Raw genomic sequence first — 19,610 nt, forward strand, 5'->3', positions numbered from 1 at the left:
ATTATGCTTTGTTTATACTGGAGTTAACTTTATGTTGTGGATGGTGCTGTGGAAGTCCAATTGAAGGTCATTGGTAAGAATAATGTAATATTGTTCACCTTTCGTGACCTTCTAATATACCCATCTGGTGTGTGAAATGAGTTAAAAGAAACAAAAAAAGGTTTTTCCTCTTTTTTGCACCACCACATTATACTCAAGATGGCTGATGAGTTGTGTATAGCTGATGATCTACTCTTTTGTTGGTAGTACTGTTACAGAGTGAAAATTTTGGCACTTGGTAGATGTTAATTGATATTTACTATTTGCAACAGTTGAATGAGCTGACGATCTACTCTTTTTGTGGTAGTACTGTTACAGAGTGAACATTTTGGACACTTGGTAGATGTTAATTGATATTTATACGTTGCCACAGTTGAACGAAGAGACTGGCAACCGTCGTCCTGTGATGCTGTCCATCCCAACTGCCGAAGAGAAATCGGCTGCGGGCAAGCAATCGGCCAAGGAGACGACAAGTGATGAGCAGCTCTCAGGTTTGGCTTGAGTTTCCTCTTTTTGCTATGGGTTTCAGGGGTTTGAAATGGTGTTGTTGGTACAAAATCGTCACATTAGAGGCATCATGGTGAAATGAGGCCCCTGTTATGATAATAAAAATGAAGGAAACAGCATTTTCCACCGGTTTGCAATGTTTTGGGGAATTTTTTTTTTTGGGGGGGGGGTTTAACACTTTATGTCCATTTTAAAAACACATCTGTTTATTAACTAGCTACGGATTCACCTAACTGTGACAGCCATTTTCTTGCTAATTTTATGCCTAAAATCAGGTGACCCCCACCTCCTACGGTTGCAAATATCTTGACTTGAATTATTACTATTGTTGTTGTTATTATTATTGTTGTTGTTGTTATTGAAAAAAGCCTGTTGGCCGTGTTCTTTCTAACAGTGATAATTTAATCCACAGAGGAAGTGAGAAAAGAATTTGAGGCTCCAACCAATTTGGATGAATATTTACCCAGCCTTCCTCATGAGAGTATAGAAATAATTATCAGGTAAGTTTGATGCCTGAAGCATTGTACTTTTTTTCTGTGTAAATCTGGAAGTGTGGGATGTCTGAGATTGTCTGGATTTTTTTTTATTTTCTTGATGCAAAATGTTTTAGACAGTACAAAATCTTGATACAAAAATTTATAAGACAATATTTAGAAAATTTTTTGATGCCTCGCGCACATTTCTCCGGGGTCCAAAAAGCTCAGGATTTTTTTCATGGCCAAAAGGCACCTCTGTTGTTTTTGTTCCAGTTGCATTTTCTGCTTGTAAAGAATTTTTGCGATGGGAGTATGTGGTACGTCTTTTACACTCTTTTCATGTGTTAAGCATATAATAATAATAATAGATAGCATTTGTATAGCGCATATCCCCGCTCAACAGCAGGCTCTATGCGCTTTACACTATATTATTACCCCAGCAGACCATAGAACACTCCGAAACATTCTCAGCTTCCCGGGAAGCATACAGTGCAAGCAGCCGATTAAGCGCTCAAACACTAACAAACTGACAAGATCTTTCGCTGTCTATAGCCGGGTACCCATTCCCACCTGGGTGAAGTGAGGAAAATTTGTGTAAAGTGTCTTTCCCAAGGACACAACGTCGGGCCCTCGACGGGATTCGAACCCACGACCTTACGGTTGCGAGTCCGAGAGCCTAACCACTAGGCCACCGACGCCACATATACATTATTCAAGATACTGTCATCCAAAACTATTGCAGCAGGGATTTAGTTTTATTTTTGTCTAGAAGACGAGCCTCAACCATTGAAGGTTCGAGAGATAGTTTTAGTAAATTATTAATTGTTGAAATGAAACTTGAAGACATTAAAAGAAAATAAAGATAATGGCTTTTTATTTTACATATTAGTTTTTTTTTAACGTGTGAAAATAATTGAAATTTGAAGACTTATGAGGTAAGTGCTTGTCAAATGTGTTATCATTTTGCAAACATAAAAATAATGACATGTAAGGCACCATGTTTTGTAGGATAAAATTTGTAAGTTTTGAAAAGCCATATTTGAACTGTAGGCTTTCCAGCCTTGAAGAGCTTTTTGATTTTTCTGGTATTTTCAGAAGGTATTAAACTAATGAGATAACCCACATGTCTCTTGCCTTCCTCAGCTGTTTGAGTTCCTGCTTGAGCATCTCCCTGGACCCAGACACACTGCACGCCGCCATGCGTCTCATCTTGCGCGTGACCAGACACCATCAGTACGCCGTCAAGTTTGTGGCGGAGGGTGGGGCTCGCCGCCTCCTGGCACTGTCGGTCAGCTCCAACTTCCAGGGCTTCCTCAACCTGGCCACGCTGATCTTTCGACACATTTTGGAAGAGCCTGTTTCTCTGCGTTACTGCATGGAAAAGGTCGGTATCACAGTGACAGATTTGAAGAACTCGTGTGTTTTAGTTATTGGGGGAGTTCCCACTTGCTCCTTAGCTATACTATGAATATATATTTCTTTTTCTCAAGTGAATATCATTGTATGTATCATTTGAAGTGACTGAACTTAAAGAATCCTTTGCTTATTGTAACTCACTTAGGTAACAATTATAAGGAACAGTTTAGATTGAAGTAAAGTTTCTGTATAAATCCGTTCTAATTTTTTTTTTAAAAGGCTTTTATGTTGGCATTTTGTGGAGCTTGTACGAGAATGGAAATATTGCTATGTCTGTGATTGGATTGAGTTTTAAAAAAAATGTCTTTGGTGTATGTTCCAGGTGATGCGCAATGTGTGTGCAGGCATTGGCTCCTGCCAGTCTGGTGTGAGTCAGGGTGGTGTTGGCGCCAAAGAGATGCACTACGTTTTGCGTGTCCTGGGGCCGGCTGCCTGCAGGGACCCGGAGATGTTTGTGCAGGTGGCACGCCACACGCTACAGATTACCCTGCCACCTGCCTCCCTCAGAGGTGAGCTTAACTCTCTATGTCTTATTCTTGATTGCAATCATTTTCAGTGGAACATACTCTAATAGTCACCTGTCTAAGATAATAACCTACACAAATGACTTTTTCCTCCCCCACCCTTTTTTGGGGGTTTATATTATAATGATACCTTTCAAGATGTTCACCTGTTCAGGGCCACCATTTTTCTCCTGAACAGTTGGTGGCTTTGATGATTTTTTTTTACTATATTGATGCTTTTTAAGACATTGTTGCATGGTCTTTACATTAAAGATTTATACTGTTGTCAATTCCTTCTATCCCCAAGGGCCTGTGTGAAGTGCTGATAGGGAAGTCTTAAAAAGAGGGGGGCTTGTTTACTGCTCATTCGTCAAGAAACATATATATTTCTTAGGATATTTTGAATGTTATCAGCTTCTGTACCAAATGCAATTTCAATGCACTGAATGTGGAAGCACTTTAGAAGATAAGAAAAACTTTTTCTTTCACGATATGTAATTTTCTTTCTGCAGACGATGACGAGGCCCGGTATGTGGGCCCCAACGCACCTCAGATTCTGAAGTGCACCCCAACCAAACAACTGGAATCTCTGGTCAACCCATCCATCAAGACCTTCATCTGGGACCTGTTGAATGCCCTCATTGTGCACCAAGTGAACAAGCCCAGTGAAGACAGCGGAAGTATGTCACCCCTTGCTTTTCCTTTTTTTTTGTTCTCTCTCCCTCCTTTTGTTGTTTTGGTGGGCCTGAGGATTGGGGGAGAGGGTTACTGTTTAACCCTCTGCGTTCGCATCATGACCACTGGCCGTGATGACTCGTACCTCCCTTCCGCGCGCATCGCGACCGCTGGTCGTGATCCGACATGAGTGTAGAAACTATACCGCTGACATGATAATAGCCATTTTTTAAACTGCTGGTGACTACAGTCCACCAGTGCAATGTTTATTAGTGCCGCTGGCCACGCATTTTGCAGCCGGGGATCGGTTGGGAGTTTTTTATCGGCAATTTTCTGGGATATTGTTTAGTTTTCAAAATGTCGGATTCTTTGCTGCAGATTTACCCAACATTTTTCTGGAATCAGACCACTGTGATAAAGAGTTAGAAGGATTAGGTCCTGAAATAAAAGATTTAGATCTATGTGTGAATGATGGGGATATCGTGTCGTAGATCTAGATCTAGCGAGGTTAAGCCCAGAAGGGGACGTCGATATTCCTACTGATCTCCAAGCAGGCTGGACTAAAAATGATGAGGATTTTGATACCAACAACAACAACATAATTAATAAACACATCTGACCAGACATAAGGGTAGTTCATTGTTTAAGACACATTTTTCCTTCTTACAGTAATTAGAAATTATGATAAATAAGAAAGATAAGAGCTTTTTTTATAGCCATGTTGAAAATTAGCATTTTTCTAAAATAAACCTTGCACCGAAAGGAAGTAATGATAAAAATAGCTTAGCGCTTAGAGGGTTAAGCAGTGTAAGGTTGAAATGTTTCCCTCTGGGTGTAATGTATTTATTCCAATTAAAATATTTCGGTAGTGAATGCGATGTATGTATTCCAGTGGTGTTACCACATAGTAAAAGCCAAGCTGGTTGTAAGTTTTTTAACCGTTGATATGTTGTTTTTTTTGGTTTTGTTTAATTGGCAGAGTCAAAGTTGCATAAAGACATATGTGAACCATACAGTCTCTTCATTAAACTATTGGAAAAAAAAACCGAAGAGTAGTCTAGAATCACCTGTATCTTGTTGTGTATCGGTGTAATAATGATAGAATTATGTTTTAATACAATGGCAAGAAATTTTTCAAAACCTTCAGAGGCAATTTTTCTATCTGTTCTGGTTATCATTGCACTTATTTTTTCTGCGACAGATATAAACATATTATTGTACTTTTGTCCATTTGGAACAGTGTTTCGGAGTCCATTAGAAATGAGTCTTTTTTACTATTTTCAGCAACATCGACGGAGAACAAAGAGCCTCAGACCCTGGGAGAGCACATAGACCGTATGATCGCCCTGGCCAGGGGTCCCACCACGACCACCACCACCAGCTCCACAGTCTCCACCAACGGGCCCTCGGCTGGGGCGGGGGCACCGGCCGCGTCGACCCAGCAGACTCCCGCACAGGCGGGCCAGCAGACAGGGGTAGGCTCTTGGGTCGAATGTGTCTCTTGTTTTGTAGAAGTTGTAGATTTGCTGGCCTTTCCTTTAAAATTTGGTTATGGAAACATTCAATGTGACTTCTCTTGTGGAAACTATTTTGCAAAATGAAACAGAATTATATTTAGTCAGCATGGTTTATTGTCTGTTAACACTTTACAGTCACATATCCAGTTGGTAAAAAAAATCTACTCACAGGGCCCCTAGAATGTGCACGAGAAAATGAGTGATTTTTGAAAAAGTAATTTCTAAAGTTTTCAATTGAACTCAAAATGAAATTTCTGATGTATGTATGTGTAAAGTGAATACTCCGTTCACAATTACAAGGTATTGTTTGACAGTAAGGTACCGTTTCCTTCCTTCTAAAGAGCATTTGTTTATATTCATTTCGCCATTTATTGTTCATGGAAGGAAGAAATGTTCTTGTGAGTAATTGAGCACTCGATTGTACTTTGTGGGTTGAAAACTATTGTATTGAAGAAAATATATAGGTTTTTCAGGTAAGCGGAAAAAAAAAAATAAATTAGGCCTGCTTTGGAAGGTTTGCTTACGGTGGTTTTTCTGTCATTTTTCTATCGCTCAGGACAAACCGCCAGGTACAGCTCCAGGTGAGGAAAGTACCAGCCCAGCTGTCACGGCCGCTACTACCTCGAGCAACCCAGCTTCTCTGCCACCACTCATCCCAAAGTCGGCCATCTTGAGACTTCTGTCGGAGATGATACGTTCCTATGGCAACTGTGTCCAGCTGATCACTCAGTACACATATCCTCCAGGCCAGACGGAGCTGGTGCCTGATGTAAGTTGATCTATGGGACAGAAATTTTGCTTTTGTGTTGTGTGGATGGTGTAATTTTTTTCCTAGTTGTATGGTTTTAATTGTGTACCGTGGAATAATTTGGTATTAAAATTCCATTGTGTGTAATATTTTTGCTAGTTGTATGGTTTTAATTGCGTACCGTGGCGTAATTCTGTGTTGAAATTTCATTGAGGACTTTTTTTTGGTTGCATTTTGATAATGGATGACACCAGAGCAATGTTTTGAGCTTTGACTCGTCCTGTTCCATATTCACTCATTCTGGATTATGAGTTGAAGGATTACAGAACCAGTTAGCTTCCCAGATTGTTTGTTCCTGATGAGTACAGTTGGAAGTCATTGTCAAAATTGATTGAGTGAGTGTCTGTGCATGCGACCATTTTCTGTATCTGATAGAAATTGTATTGATAAGGAACAGAACACGCTAATAGAATTGTGCGACCTGCTTCTTGATTTTGTAACGGTCTACTGACACTAATGGTAGTGTTACATGCTATTCAAACCGAAGCAGACTTGAGAAAGAGGTGTAGTGTGAGTCAACAGTCATTCTTTCTGAACTCTCCCAGCGTCCGGCAGTAATAACCCTGTTTCCAGCGTCCGATACTAATGACAACTGTTTCGTTTCATGTAGTGCTAGTTTTTGCTTGTTTTTTGGAACTATTCGCGGTCCAAGCTTTTTGGTTATAGCTAAGCCTTTGTTTTCACACTTTAGAAGTTTGTTATAATGAGACATAAGTGCATTAGGTTTGGGTGACTGTAGAAAAAACTTTGGGAAACGGTGGAAAAAACTTTCGAGTTTGAAGAGTTGATCACTGTCATTTTGAAACTCTTATCATCCCAGGGCTGCTCGGTGCTGGCTTTTGTGCTGGACTGCCTGCTGCCCAACTCTCAAGAAGTCGGAGACAAGGACTGCCCGGCCCTAGCCCGTGTGTTTGTTGCCAGCATTGCTTCGTGCAGCCACAGTCCCGACGCTCAGATGGCTCTAGTCACCGAGGTGAAAGGAGCCCTGCAGCGTGCTCTGGCCCTGCCGGAGAGCTCCTCCAAGCACCAGCGCATTCAGGCTCTGTCTAGCATTATCAACACCATGATAGAGTCGTGCCCCACCCCTGGTCAGCTGCCCAACCAAGTATTTAAAGGTAGGTAGACGGGATTAGTGGGTGTGGTGGCGGAGCGGTTAGTGCGCTCGTCCCCGAAGCGGAAAGTCCGAGTTCAAGCCTCAGTTCGGACCCTCATTTTTTTGTGCCCTCCTGCCCACCCAGCAGTAATGGGTACGTGGAAAAAAACTGGCCACCCTACCACAATATGCCGAAGGCCCAGAAAGTTGTCTCTCTAACAAGGCACCCCAAACGGGAACAACTTTACTTTTAGACAGGATTGATTTTTTTCACTTTTTATCACTGTTGAAAAGTGGTAAAGTTGCCTGTTTCTAACACAAGGGGATAAGTGTAAATAGATACACACAAGCAATCTTTGCCCTCAAAATTAAATCTTGTGGTGGGGTTTTCTTGATAAACAGATTCTTTTATATTATTATTAGCCCTATAATTTTACTTTGTTATTTCAGGGGGTAACTATTAGGTCTTCGTTTCATTTTAAATGTATTTTTGAAAAGCAGTGCAAGGTGGAGACATGTAGTTCGTTTTGTTTATAAAATAGTTAATACTAAAAAAACCATTTGGTTAACGGGGATACAAATAAACTCAATAATTCAATAATTACAACTCGAAGGAATATATCACCAAGAACCTGCCATACTCTTGTATCCTGAACTCTTATTATGACTTAATAAGCTACCTACTTGGGGCTTATACTTGTATGAGATACGAGCGCTATGTAAATGCAATCAATTATATTATTATTACTCCAGACGCCGGGCAATTGCTCTGTTTTGTAGTAATTTCCTTCCTGGCACCCTCACTGGCATCACCTCACAGTATGATAGGCCTGTAAAAGCACCACTTAAACCGCATGGGAAAAAAAATGGATTAGAAAATTGCAAGCATGTAGAATTGATAAAACAAAAAACAAAACCAACATATTACATGTCTGCCTGGCACAGATATTTTCACTGCGTCTCTAGAAATTGAATCCACCCAACCATACGTTGCATCCAGTCAATAACTATATTATTGTAGGTCAGCAAGTGATGAACAACAACATGATGAAGATCCTGGTGAAGAAGGGCGTGCTGGTGGACCTGGCTCGCATCCCGCACAGCCTGGAGCTCTCCTCCCCCTTCCTGGCCAACACCATCAACGCCGCCCTGAAGCCACTGGAGACCCTGTCGCGCTCGGTGAACTCGCCGGACAAGTTTGTGTCCATGAAGAAGTCGGGGGCTGATCACAGCCAGGCCGCGCCGGACCAGGGAGGCACCACCACCCAGGTGGTCACGGAGCCGGCTGCCGTTGCAGGTGAGCTCTTTGGTGTGTGTGTGTGCGTGTGCGTGCGTGCGTGTACATGCATGCGTGTGTACATGCGCGCGTGCGTGTGTGCACGCGTGCGTGTGTGCGTCTGTGTTTTGTGCCTCCTGGACAATGCAAGACTCTTTACCAAAGGTCTCCCATAAGGAAGATGATGAATCTGCCCTCCATATTTCCTATATTTATGTCATCACTTTCCAGCAATCGACAATGAAAAGGATAGGGATTTGTAAGTGTTCGGCCACCATTACGTCCTTATGAGAAAGCTGATTGGCAAGGAGAACTGTATTTTGGGATGACTGTATAAAGGCGCTGTGTCTTTTTTCACACTGTTGGACTTGTACAGGGGAACAAGGACATTAATATTGCTCACTTTATACATAGTAGTTTAAAGTCTTCAGTGAATTTTTTTTACAAAGCTAGAAGCCGTATGAAAATTTGTCTTTTCTTTGCCTAGACGTGGAGAACCGAGTGGCCAACCTTGTGTCTGCGTCTGGGGAAATGAACGTGACCATCGAGGATGTGACCAACGACCCCGAGGCCCAGGCCAACCTAGAGGTGACCAGTGACCACCGCATCATGGAGCCGCAGGTCGTGGGGCGGGTGAGTACTACTTACTTATTTTTTACCTTTTCAGTTCTCTTATGCCATGAGGTGTTGAGGGGAGATGTAATTGTCGAACGTGGAGTGTGTGGCTGGCGGATGCTGTGGTGGGATTTGCTCCTTCTTTCCTATCAAATAACTATCGTCTGTATCTCTCGTCCTTCTTTTTTAAATGTTTGTTACTCTCTTGTAACACCTCTAATCTTCGGCACTTATATGACCTTATTGTGTTGCAAGTGCTGTAAAACTCTTACTTAAATTTAAACTAAACTTACTTTACTTTTACCTTTTCTGTCCTCTTATGCCATGAGGTGTTGAGGGGAGATGTAATTGTCGGACATGGGCCAGGTGTGTTGCTGTTTGGATCATCTTGCTGTTCTTCAGGAGACTCTCTTTGACTCGCGTCAATCCATCTTTTTCTTGGCCTACCTTTTGCCTTGAAGCCATCAATTCCCGTGTTGTTGGCGTTAAAGGCAGGCTGATGTGGCCCTATTCTAATAACGTGTCCAAACAACATTATTTGTTGTCTATATTTTTTTAAAGCTCGATTCGATGCCCAGTTACTAAATACGTAAAGTGTCAGAGATGTACCATGTTATCAGAAAAATGACTTGACTCTATCGTAACTTGCTTTGCTATTTTAGAGATATAGTTTGTGAATGCCTTTGTAGGTTTTGTATTTGATTAACTTCATATGGGTATTCTACAAGAACTGTTGTAAGTTAATAGCTTGTACTCTGATTTTTTTTTCTTAAAAAAATGGACTTATCCTGTTTTTCGTTTGTCCTCTTCAAATGAATACTGAAGTTTCCGTTTCTGTGATTCCCTGTTAATTCCTATGTTTTTATTTTCTGTAAGTTCAACCCTGGGTATTTTGTGACTTAATGTCTCGACAAATATCCTAACATTTTTCTTGTGTATTCACTGAGGCATGCATAGTTTTTGATAGATATAGTCACTTGTATAACCAGTGTCAGAACTTTAATTGAGGTGCAGGAGTTTTTTGGGTTTTGTTTCTGTACGAGGTAGCATTGGAGAAGTATATTTGTTTCTTTTTTGCATAAAGCTTGCATAATATGTTTTATGTCAGGCTCAAGAGCTGAATGAGGTCTTGTCCGAGCTACTCAACTCGCATGAGGGAGGTAATCCGGAGGACCAAGTTATTTCGGAGATGACCATCTCTCAAGGTAATGATCTCAGATTATTTGTATCTTGTAGGATGTACATGTTATTGGAACTTGTTCAATTGTTTTGAGAGGTTGCTAGATGGGCTTTTTGCATTCTCAAAGAAATGCTTGTCATTATGTACTTGGACCTGTTAACAAGTTCCATTAGACTGAAAGTAAATTTTTCTCAGAATAGCTAAAGAACACACTTCAAATAACATTCTGAAGTTAATTTTACTGTTCCCTAAAAAATTTTCATAACAATGTACAATTAAAAGTAATACCCTACTGTATTCAGTTCAGTACAAATAGAGCTGTGAACTGAATAAAGCTTTTGAACTACTGTCGAACCTGCCCTGACGGCCACCTCTATATGACGACCACCTGTACAAACGGCCACTTTCCACTTCCCCCCTTGCGTTTTTTCGATATAATTTAACTGTGTAAAACGGGCACCTGTCCAACGTGGCCGCGGCCACCATATTTTAACGCACAACCCCTACCACACCAAACAATAACATCTGTCTAAGACGACCACCTTAGTGACGCCATTACGTTTTGTCATAAATCATGCATTGGCCCCTGGCGTTGTGTGCGAGCCGTCATAATCCAATCACCTGTCATTATTGTTAGGTGGTCCCTCCAACCGATCATGTTGCGTAGGCCCCTCCCACTGTTGACCAATGGGTAACAAATTTTCAGCTGCTGGTGAGGTAAGCATGTGATCCCTCATTACCCATAAGCCCTGCCCAAAACTCGTACACAAATCGTAAGTGAGATGAGTGGTCACTGTTTACTCAGTCTGAAACAAAGTTACAATGGATGTCAACATGAACTTGTGACGGAAGTGTCGCTCGTTCTCCGAGTGGTGGCGACTGGTGTGTTTGTTTTACCTTAGCACTCGGTCCATTTAGTTTTATTGTCACCCTTGCACAAAAGCAGCTACAAAAGAAACAACCCCCCCCCCCAGCGAAAACAACAACAATACCAACAACAATACCAACACCAACAACAATGCGGCTACTTTCGGTTGGGACCTCAGAGTCAGAAAGGAATGGTTTGTTTTCTTCATCTAGATCAGTCCTGCCTAAGACGGCCACCTGTCTCCTTGACAATGGGTGGCCGTCTTACACAGGTTCGACTGTATAAACAAAAAAACACAAGACCCATAGATGAAAGAATTATTTAATGAAACTTACTTCAATCTCATCAGCACCAGATGAATTTAGTAAAGAGACAACTGATACATTTAGTTTTCCTTTATTTTCATTCGATTTAAAACTTAACCTGTTGTGTTTAAATGTACGGCTGAATGTTGAAGAAAGACGAAAAGAGGAAGATGCCTTCTCTTGTCACGTGTGGTTTTGTGTCTGCGCAGCTCGTGGTGTCGCAGAGGAGGAGAATGAGATCCTGATTGACGTAGAAGTTGAGGCTGATGAGGAAGACTTTGAGCCTCACGATTCGCAGATGGTGAGCCAAGTGCTTTCTGACGAGGAGGACGAGGGAGAGGATCGTGACCACGACAGGGGTAAGAAACGATGTTCTGGTTTTTGTAGTTGTAGTAGTTTTGTCGTACAACACTTTGTGGAGTCTCTGCTTTACAACTTTAATGTTATACATTTCTTTTGGGTATGTATCTTCTTTTAATTTTTGTTGTTGCTTTGTCCAGGCTTTCGGAAAATGGCTGTAAGGTGCCAGTGGTTATTCCTCTGTCCAACTTATCTCTGCCATTCGGGTGGTTTTTGACTTCCAAGATCAAAACAATTAGTATGTTTTGTGCTTTTGTTTGTTGTTTAAATAGTTGGCACAAATGAGCTTTTGTTGTTATATTCCACTTTTGAACTTTGTAGTATTAGGACTTTATTCCAACCAGTACATTTGAAAATATTTTGTATTTGTTAGGGGAAAGGGGAAAATGATTAAAGTGTGGTTTATACTTTGATGGAAATAGCAGCATGATGAGGGGAGCTATTTTTTACTCCTTTTTTTTTTGCCTCTTTTAAAAAACTCGAGATAATTTTTGTGTTTTCAGATCATGATGATAACCAGGATGATGTCTCAGCTGATGAAGAAGATTATGATGAGGCTGACCAAGAAGAAATGGGAGATGATGATGAAGAGGAGGAAGATGACGATGAAGATGAAGAGGATGATGAGGTATGATGTTTTTTTCCAATTTGCTACGGTCTTGCATCTGCTTACCTTTCTTTCTATGTCTTTAGACCCACCCACATAGTTTGAAAAGTCCTTTTCATTGTACTAATAAAGTACCATCTAAGCACTAAAAGTTTTCCAGATGACAATGTGTAAATGCTCTCTAGAAATAAATGGATGTATCAGTCCTCCAAAAATATGCTATCAGTGGTGATTATAGGATTGTAAGGTGTGGGGCCAGTATATCTTTGCAAGCCTAACTCCATTCAAGTCAGCTGTTCAATGATTCGAGCCCGATGTGATGGCTTTGAGCACCCTCGGTTGGTTTTGTGAGTTGTGATCACGCCAGCAGGCAGCTTTCTTTATTTGCTCATACTATTTTGTGGTGTTTCTGACTGTTTTAATTTCTGGACATTTTCAAAAATTATACCACCATTGAGAAAAGAATTGTGCAAGTTGGCCACCCTATGTCACAAATCCTTGAATGATGATGCGCCTTCATATTTATCAAATATTTTGAGACTGTACATTCCAACTCGCAGTTTAAAGTAATCAGCTGAAGTCTTTTCTGTTTTTAAATTAATAAGATGAATATTTGGAGTGATTTATTTTAGTCAGAACACGTTTTATGCTACTGTTGTACATTGTATTGTACTGTAAATCGCTCAAAGCCCGTGTACTTTAATCGGGGTTGAGGGCTCTATAAATGTCATTTATTAATATTATTTTGTCTGTGTGCCTGTCAGGGTTCCGACGTGGATGGTGAATTAGACGACTTCCAGGAGCAGATGGAGCAGATCAGAAATCCCTTTGAGACAGACGACCTGGTGTTCAATGTGGAAGACTTCAACAACAGAGGTATGAGCCTCATTTCAACGAAGACCTCTGTTTCTTTTTAGTCTTTATTTCCCTATTGTCTTTCCTCTATTTCTATCTGCTAGAACTGTTCTTCAGCAGGTGGTGAGAGAGCGCCACTTTGAGCTCGTTCTTCTTTCCTCCTTCCCTTTTGTTTCCATCTGTCTTACTGTTTCCCTGCATGAAATGACTATTTTTGTGTCAGTGTACCTCTCTTTACTGAAACAAAAAGATCTGTTCTTCCTTGCCCCTTTACTTTGTCATTCTGTGGATGTTTGATGAGTTAACAGGCGATCAAATTTTGTTGAAATAATGAAAGGTATTGGGTATAGAGGAAGTTTTTTTTTTTGGAGAAAGGATAGTGTTTTCAAATATGCTCTATTTTGGGGGGCCTCAAAGGAATGTCTAAATCCATTTTCTACCTTCTGATCATACCACTTGACTGTTGTAATGGACAGAAGTCACATAATTTGTTTGAATCAACAGGAGGAAACTGGCTACCGGAATAAATGAACCAATCAAAGTATTTCTAAGACTGATTCCTTTTGGTGATCCTCTGAGGTTTTCACATCATGTATATATATATATATATATATATATATATATATATATTTTTTTTTTGCTTCACTAATATTGTTTGTGTTCCCATTCATGCATAGCAGCAGCCAGTTTAATATACTCGTTTGACGGCTTCCCTTTTCAGGCGGCGGGCAGCACATCCTTTTAAACGACAGCAGCCAGATTCAGGCGTATCAGCTGCCGATGCACTTACATGACACTGATACAGGAACTGATAACTGTAGGTGACGCCCTACACAGCCCAGCCATGTCACTCTTGTGTCCTGGCACAACTTTTCCTCTCTCTCTCTCTCCTCCCCCGCTCCACCCGTCCCCCTTTTTCTCACTCACAGCCTGATATTACTTGTTGTTGCTTGTTTCAGCCATTCCAAAAGACTTTTGGCTCGTGCTACCAGTCAAAAAAGCCATTTGTTCAGAGTGTTATATATTACAGACAGAGTCTATTAGGTTCCACAAATCTTCAAGCACTTTTTATTGGTTATAGTAAGAGTAGCATTGATGATTGAATTACTAAAGAGAAAATAAATATGAAATAGGTGCTGAGTATTCAAGCACAGAACACCTTGAATAAGTTGATTTTTGTTTGAAATTCTGAGATTCTTTTCTAAATGAATTTTCCTTTATGAATTGGATAACTAGGCTGTTTTGAACTGGCAGCACAGCATTGTCTCATGTTTTTCCACATGTTGAAGTTAAATTGTACCGAATTGATTTGCTTTCCCTGAAGATTGTTTAAAACGTTTGTTGTCTGGATGATCTAATTTATTTGAATTTTGGATTTGTTATAAAGGTTTGGTGTCTATACAAGACAACAGGATGCAGTTAAGAGGCGCGTCAGAAAATGTTTTTGTTGCAGCAAGTACAGGGATGTTCTCCTTAGACATTGAAAGCGAGTAAAACCTATATTGATTTTGTTGCATTGTTGCCCAATAACAAATATTTGACATTGATGTAATGGGCAAATTTTTGTGGATTAGGCACCCTAAGAGAGAAAAGTGATCATATTGCTTTGTTTAGAGATGTTAGGTTGTGACCCTGTTTGCATTATTTTGTTTCTCTGCCCATGAGAGCTGATATTCTGTTTCTCGGTGAACAGTGCCCAGCTTGCCACCAGCTCCCAGCAACATTACCAGTATGCATCCGCTGCTGATGCGCCAGTCGGACCAGCACTCGGGACGCGCCCACCGCGGGGGCCGACAGAGGCTGCGTACACTTCCGGTGCACGTCAACCTCAACCCAGGCACACGGCAACCCAACACCCCAGTCATCTTGCAGAGGTACTTGAGTTTTGATTTGCTATCTTTTCTCTCTGGCGTCTTCCAAAGCAATTTAGATTTACTCTGTTGATGATGTCTGCTGTTTTCTTCTCTTTTTTTCTGTCTCTTCCCTCCTCCCATCAGCTTCAACTGCTCATCCTCCTCTTCTTTTTTCCACTTCTACCTCCTTCAACCTCCTCCTTCTCCTACCCCCTTCTCCTCCTCCTTTTGTCCCGTCTCAGGATCTTCAACGTGATATTATAGCTGTTGAAGACAATCTACCCAGAAGTAACTGAAGAAATGCCAATATTTTGTAGCTTTTATTTTCTAATCCCTGACTTAGTATTTTCTGGTCATCAACAGAAAGAATGAAAGAAAGTAAGTGTAAAGCCCTTGATTGAAATAAAATGTGATCTCACCAGTGTGTGTGTAGAATATATTTTGGTGTGATCATGTTTTGTTCTCGACCGTATTAATTTTCCCCTATGTGAGCTGGTCTCACCTCACGTATCACCACTTGTTAGATATGCCCCTTCTCTCCCTTTACGCAACAGACTCCTGGGCCCTTCTACTGCGGCCGAGATCTTGCAGCTGACCAGCACGTTGAGCGGCCAGAACACCGGTGATGCAGGGGCCACTCGCGTCGTTCTGCCCATCATACAGCGGCCAGAGGAAGATTTGCTGGAGGAACTGTTTGCGGTGAGTGTAGTCACCTGTCTCACCGGTACTGTAACACTTTAGACTAAAGGTTTGGAATAACAAACCTCTTTCCTTAAAATGTTCACAATGTGGAAAATTTGATTTTTTGCCCCCAAATCTGCTGTTAGTTAGTAGTACGGGGTTTTACGGTGCTCGCAACTGCATAAGGTCATATGAGCGCGCTCCAAATCTGTTGAATGGGATGCTTTGCAGGTGAAGGGCCTAAACAGCTAGTTTAAACTCTGACAGAAAGGTAACATGTAGAACAAGGATTATGAGTTTGTGAAACATTTTCTTTTTGATCTGAAAAATTTGAAGTGTGTCATAGTATCTGTATTATCTTCAAGATTGGTGAATAGTTCTCAGAGGTGCAGCATCCCAAGTTTTCAGTGAACTTATTTTAATGTTTTTCTGCCGTAAATGTGATGTATATCGTGCTTCCCCACCCCCCTTTCTTTTCAAGTTGAGAGGATAATTGGCACCTGTACCGGAAAGTTATGTCAATTTTTAAACTTCATCACACTACGACATACATATATACTGGGGCTCCTTTGCCTGGTTTTATGTATAATGCCTTTGGTTCAAATTTTCTAATTTTGTATTGCTTCTTTCCTTTTAAAGTAACAATGATGATCGTCATTTGACTTTGTGTCTGAATACAGGATCCATATGCAGATGCCAGCTCGTCCGGCACAGGGGCCTTGTCCTGTATCCCGTCAACACTGACCAGATGGACAGAGGAGACCAAAGTGCTAGATGGAGATGGAGTTCACGTCCTGGTTCTGAGTAAGTTTTTGCTAGTGGGTGGGATAATTTACAGTGAATGGTTTTTGTGAAATCTCAATAAAATGTTGGTTCCCCCCCCCCCCCCCCCCCCCCCCCTCATTTAAAAAAAAACAAAAAAAACAACTAATGTTAGATTCACTTTTCGTCTCCTGTTTTATTTAATTGTCACATATTCTTTTGTGTCTACTATCTTTGCTGAGTTTTTTTTGGGTGAAAGTCACCTCTAATATTTGGGTTTGGGAGTAAAAGTGACATGAATTGGATGACTCTTTCATTTTCTTTTTGTTGTTGCATTCTTGGAATTTCATCAACAATGTCAATTGGTCATTGACAATTACTCTATCACAACTCTAGCTCTGTTGGCTGTGTTTTCCCCTCCTATTCAGCTTTTAATTTTTATTTAGATGTCGTACATTTAAGTCTGGTTCTTCTTTCCTATGAAACATCTATCGTCCTTATCTCCCCTTCTTCTTTTTTATGTTTGTTACACTATTGTAACACCTAATCTTCTGGTGCTCATATTATGACCTTATGCAGTTGCAAGCACCATTATCTGTTGTTCTCTACTAAAACTAACGAAGAGTTTGGTAAATGTTTCCACAGTGCTGAAGCCGCCTCTAGTGGAAGAGCTTGTGAGGCGGAGGGACGAAGAGCTGGCAGAGAGGAAAGAAAAGAGGAAGAAAAATGCTGAGACAGAAGATGAAAGGAAGGAGAAGCAAGATGCTAGTGGGACCAAGCCAACTAGCACGTCATCTGGAGCGGTATGCCTTCTTCTTTTTACTTTTTGTTTATAGAGCGTGTGCTTATCTAAACATTATTTCTGTCCAACTTGTGTCAAGATTTGGTTTTTTTTTATTGTGGTATTGTCAACCCCAATGGACAAAAATACAATAGTTTTTTTTTTTCTTTCTTTTTTTTTTTCATCCTTGTGTAAAGTAAGAAAAGAACGGAACATAAATTCCGCTGGACTGAACTGGTTTTTGAAGAAAGAAAATCCGGGGGAAAACACTTTTTAGAATCTATTGATTATTCTTGTTGGCCACAGTATGAAGTAATAGAAGATTATTTTTATAGTTTCCAGTGATTTGTGGTGAGATGTAAGTGCTTTTTTGGATGATTTTTGTTCCATTTCTGGTTACTGTTATGTTATGCGACACATTTTTGCTGAAGAAATTACTTGCAGCAAATCACAGTGAAATAAATATGATAATTTTAAGTGTGCAGGTAATCCTTTGCAGTTAAGTGTGTATCTACTGTCGTTTTATGGAGATCTAACTATTAAGTTAGCAGGAGTGTTCATTTATATGCATACAATACCTCATAATGGATCTAATTGCCTCTTTAAAAAAAATTATTATTTTCAGAATGCAACAGTGTCTGTGACCTCCTCTCAAGCCAATGGTGCTGAAGTCAGTGGACCTCCCCATCAAGGTAGGCAATGTGGTTGGTTGGCGGGTGCTCTGGTGTGGTTTGCTGCTTCTTCTCCATACTATCTTTTTTGTGTTTGTAACACCTTGTAGCACGTCTAAATCTTTGGCACATACATGACCTAATTGTGTTGCAAGTGCCATAAAGCCCTTAATGAAACTAGAAAAGGTAGTTAATATACTTGTGACAATGTTTGCTGGTTTATGCTTTGTGGCGTCAGTTGTAGAGTGGTTAGTATCTCAGATTCTCAACCATAAGGTTGTTGGTTCGTATTCTGTTAAGGGCTTGAAGTTGTGCCTGAAGTTATACGAACATCTCACCCAGCTGTTGACAGCGAAAGATCTTGTCAGTTTGTCAGTGTTTGAGTGCTTTGCTGGCTGCTTGCACTGTGTGCAGGGTTCCCATTGGTTGGGAAAACACCTTGAAAATGAATTAAAATTGAAACAAACGGGAGAAAGCCGGGAAATCAAAGCTCTGCCTATCATAATGAGTTTGGCAGAGCTGTTGCTGCTTCTTTTTTTTTCTTTTCCTTTTCCAATTTTCATTTTTGCATAAATAAGATTGTAACACCCCTGATTCCGATTTGATTTTTTAACGTTTATTTGTCAGTTGGTTGGTTGAAGGGCGTCTCTGGTAGGTTCTACTTCTTTTCTTTCCCTCGGTCCCCCCCCTCCATACTAAATGACCATTACTGTCAAACAAACACACAAAAACAAATTTTTTTTCCTGTCTTTCCAGCGGCAGAAATGCTTGCCTCAGCAATGGTAGAGCAGGTCTTGTCCCCGATGGCTGTGTCTTCATCCGACAACAACCAGGGGGCCACGCCAGTGAGCACGACAGAGGCTAATGCCCTCGACACGTCCCCAGCTCCAGCCGCCAGTATGGACCTCTCCTTTGGGTCGGGAGAGGGCCTGTCATCCTCCTCCTCAACAGATTTGTCGCCACTGTACGCCCCAGCCCTCCATGTGATCAACGCCTCCACCCCCAGCTCCCAGCCCACTACCACCAGTACGTCCCTCCAGGCCACTGTCTCTCAAATGGTCTCCTCCATCACGCAGCTCATGCAGCAGCAACAGGACAGGTCGGTGACCTCCACCACCGTCACCAGCACCGCCACAGCAACCACAGTGGCTGCCAGCAGCAGCAGCAGCAACAACCCTGCTTCGGCCTCGTTGCTGTTCTCTGCCGACTCGGCCCCAGCTGGCGGGCATGGCTCCAATTCCGCTGCAGCCGCCGTTTCCTCGGCCCCGTTCTACACCTCTCAGCTGCCTCTGTTCACCACTCTCAGCATGCCCACAGAGTCGTCGTCCAGCCAGTTCTCAGGTCCCGCTCCCCAGGCCATGGAGCAGCCGTCGATCACCGCGCCCCCGCAACCGGAGAGCTGGGGTTCGAGCCTGATGGCAGCTGCGGCTGCAAGGCCAGAGCAGCAACAGCGTTTGGAGGAGCAGAGGTCGTCGGGTCGCACCCACGGCCGCTCTATGATCAGCGAGTTGCTGGATAGTCTGATGAGTGACCAGTCGTTGCCTGCAGCTAACACACCTGTCTCGTCCAGCTCCACACAACCTTCTCTCCACCCCGCCTCTTCCTTTCGCATAAGGTGAGTAGAGTGGAAAGGCATTGTCTTCCCTTTTTTTATTTGGTGAGATCATGTTGATGTAAGTGATACCAGAAGACTGTTTAAACAGTTTAAACAGACAGTTTTTGTTGATGCTATTTGCATTTAGTTTATGCCTGGTTTATGCTG

At 41.5% G+C, this 19,610-nt stretch overlaps 1 protein-coding gene across 4 annotated transcripts in view; it reads left to right on the forward strand.

Moving 5' to 3' along the window:
* LOC101862696 (E3 ubiquitin-protein ligase HUWE1) overlaps positions 1-19,610 on the forward strand; it is a 103,607-nt gene that overhangs the window by 49,453 nt on the left and 34,544 nt on the right. For 3 of the 4 annotated variants that reach the window (XM_005089853.3, XM_013082986.2, XM_005089854.3), the window contains 21 exons: positions 413-530; positions 959-1,046; positions 2,166-2,406; positions 2,761-2,947; positions 3,454-3,621; positions 4,901-5,091; positions 5,690-5,902; positions 6,762-7,056; positions 8,056-8,331; positions 8,798-8,943; positions 10,034-10,130; positions 11,488-11,637; positions 12,142-12,266; positions 13,010-13,121; positions 13,822-13,917; positions 14,794-14,974; positions 15,508-15,652; positions 16,315-16,438; positions 17,042-17,199; positions 17,803-17,869; positions 18,605-19,463. In XM_005089853.3, coding sequence (XP_005089910.1) covers positions 413-530; positions 959-1,046; positions 2,166-2,406; positions 2,761-2,947; positions 3,454-3,621; positions 4,901-5,091; positions 5,690-5,902; positions 6,762-7,056; positions 8,056-8,331; positions 8,798-8,943; positions 10,034-10,130; positions 11,488-11,637; positions 12,142-12,266; positions 13,010-13,121; positions 13,822-13,917; positions 14,794-14,974; positions 15,508-15,652; positions 16,315-16,438; positions 17,042-17,199; positions 17,803-17,869; positions 18,605-19,463 — 4,037 coding nt within the window. The remainder of the gene's footprint in view (positions 1-412; positions 531-958; positions 1,047-2,165; positions 2,407-2,760; positions 2,948-3,453; positions 3,622-4,900; positions 5,092-5,689; positions 5,903-6,761; positions 7,057-8,055; positions 8,332-8,797; positions 8,944-10,033; positions 10,131-11,487; positions 11,638-12,141; positions 12,267-13,009; positions 13,122-13,821; positions 13,918-14,793; positions 14,975-15,507; positions 15,653-16,314; positions 16,439-17,041; positions 17,200-17,802; positions 17,870-18,604; positions 19,464-19,610) is intronic. The other variant, XM_035969988.1, reaches the window with a different exon arrangement.

This window comes from Aplysia californica, unplaced genomic scaffold (genome assembly GCF_000002075.1).
Source record: "Aplysia californica isolate F4 #8 unplaced genomic scaffold, AplCal3.0 scaffold00010, whole genome shotgun sequence".
Lineage (NCBI taxonomy): Eukaryota > Metazoa > Mollusca > Gastropoda > Aplysiida > Aplysiidae > Aplysia > Aplysia californica.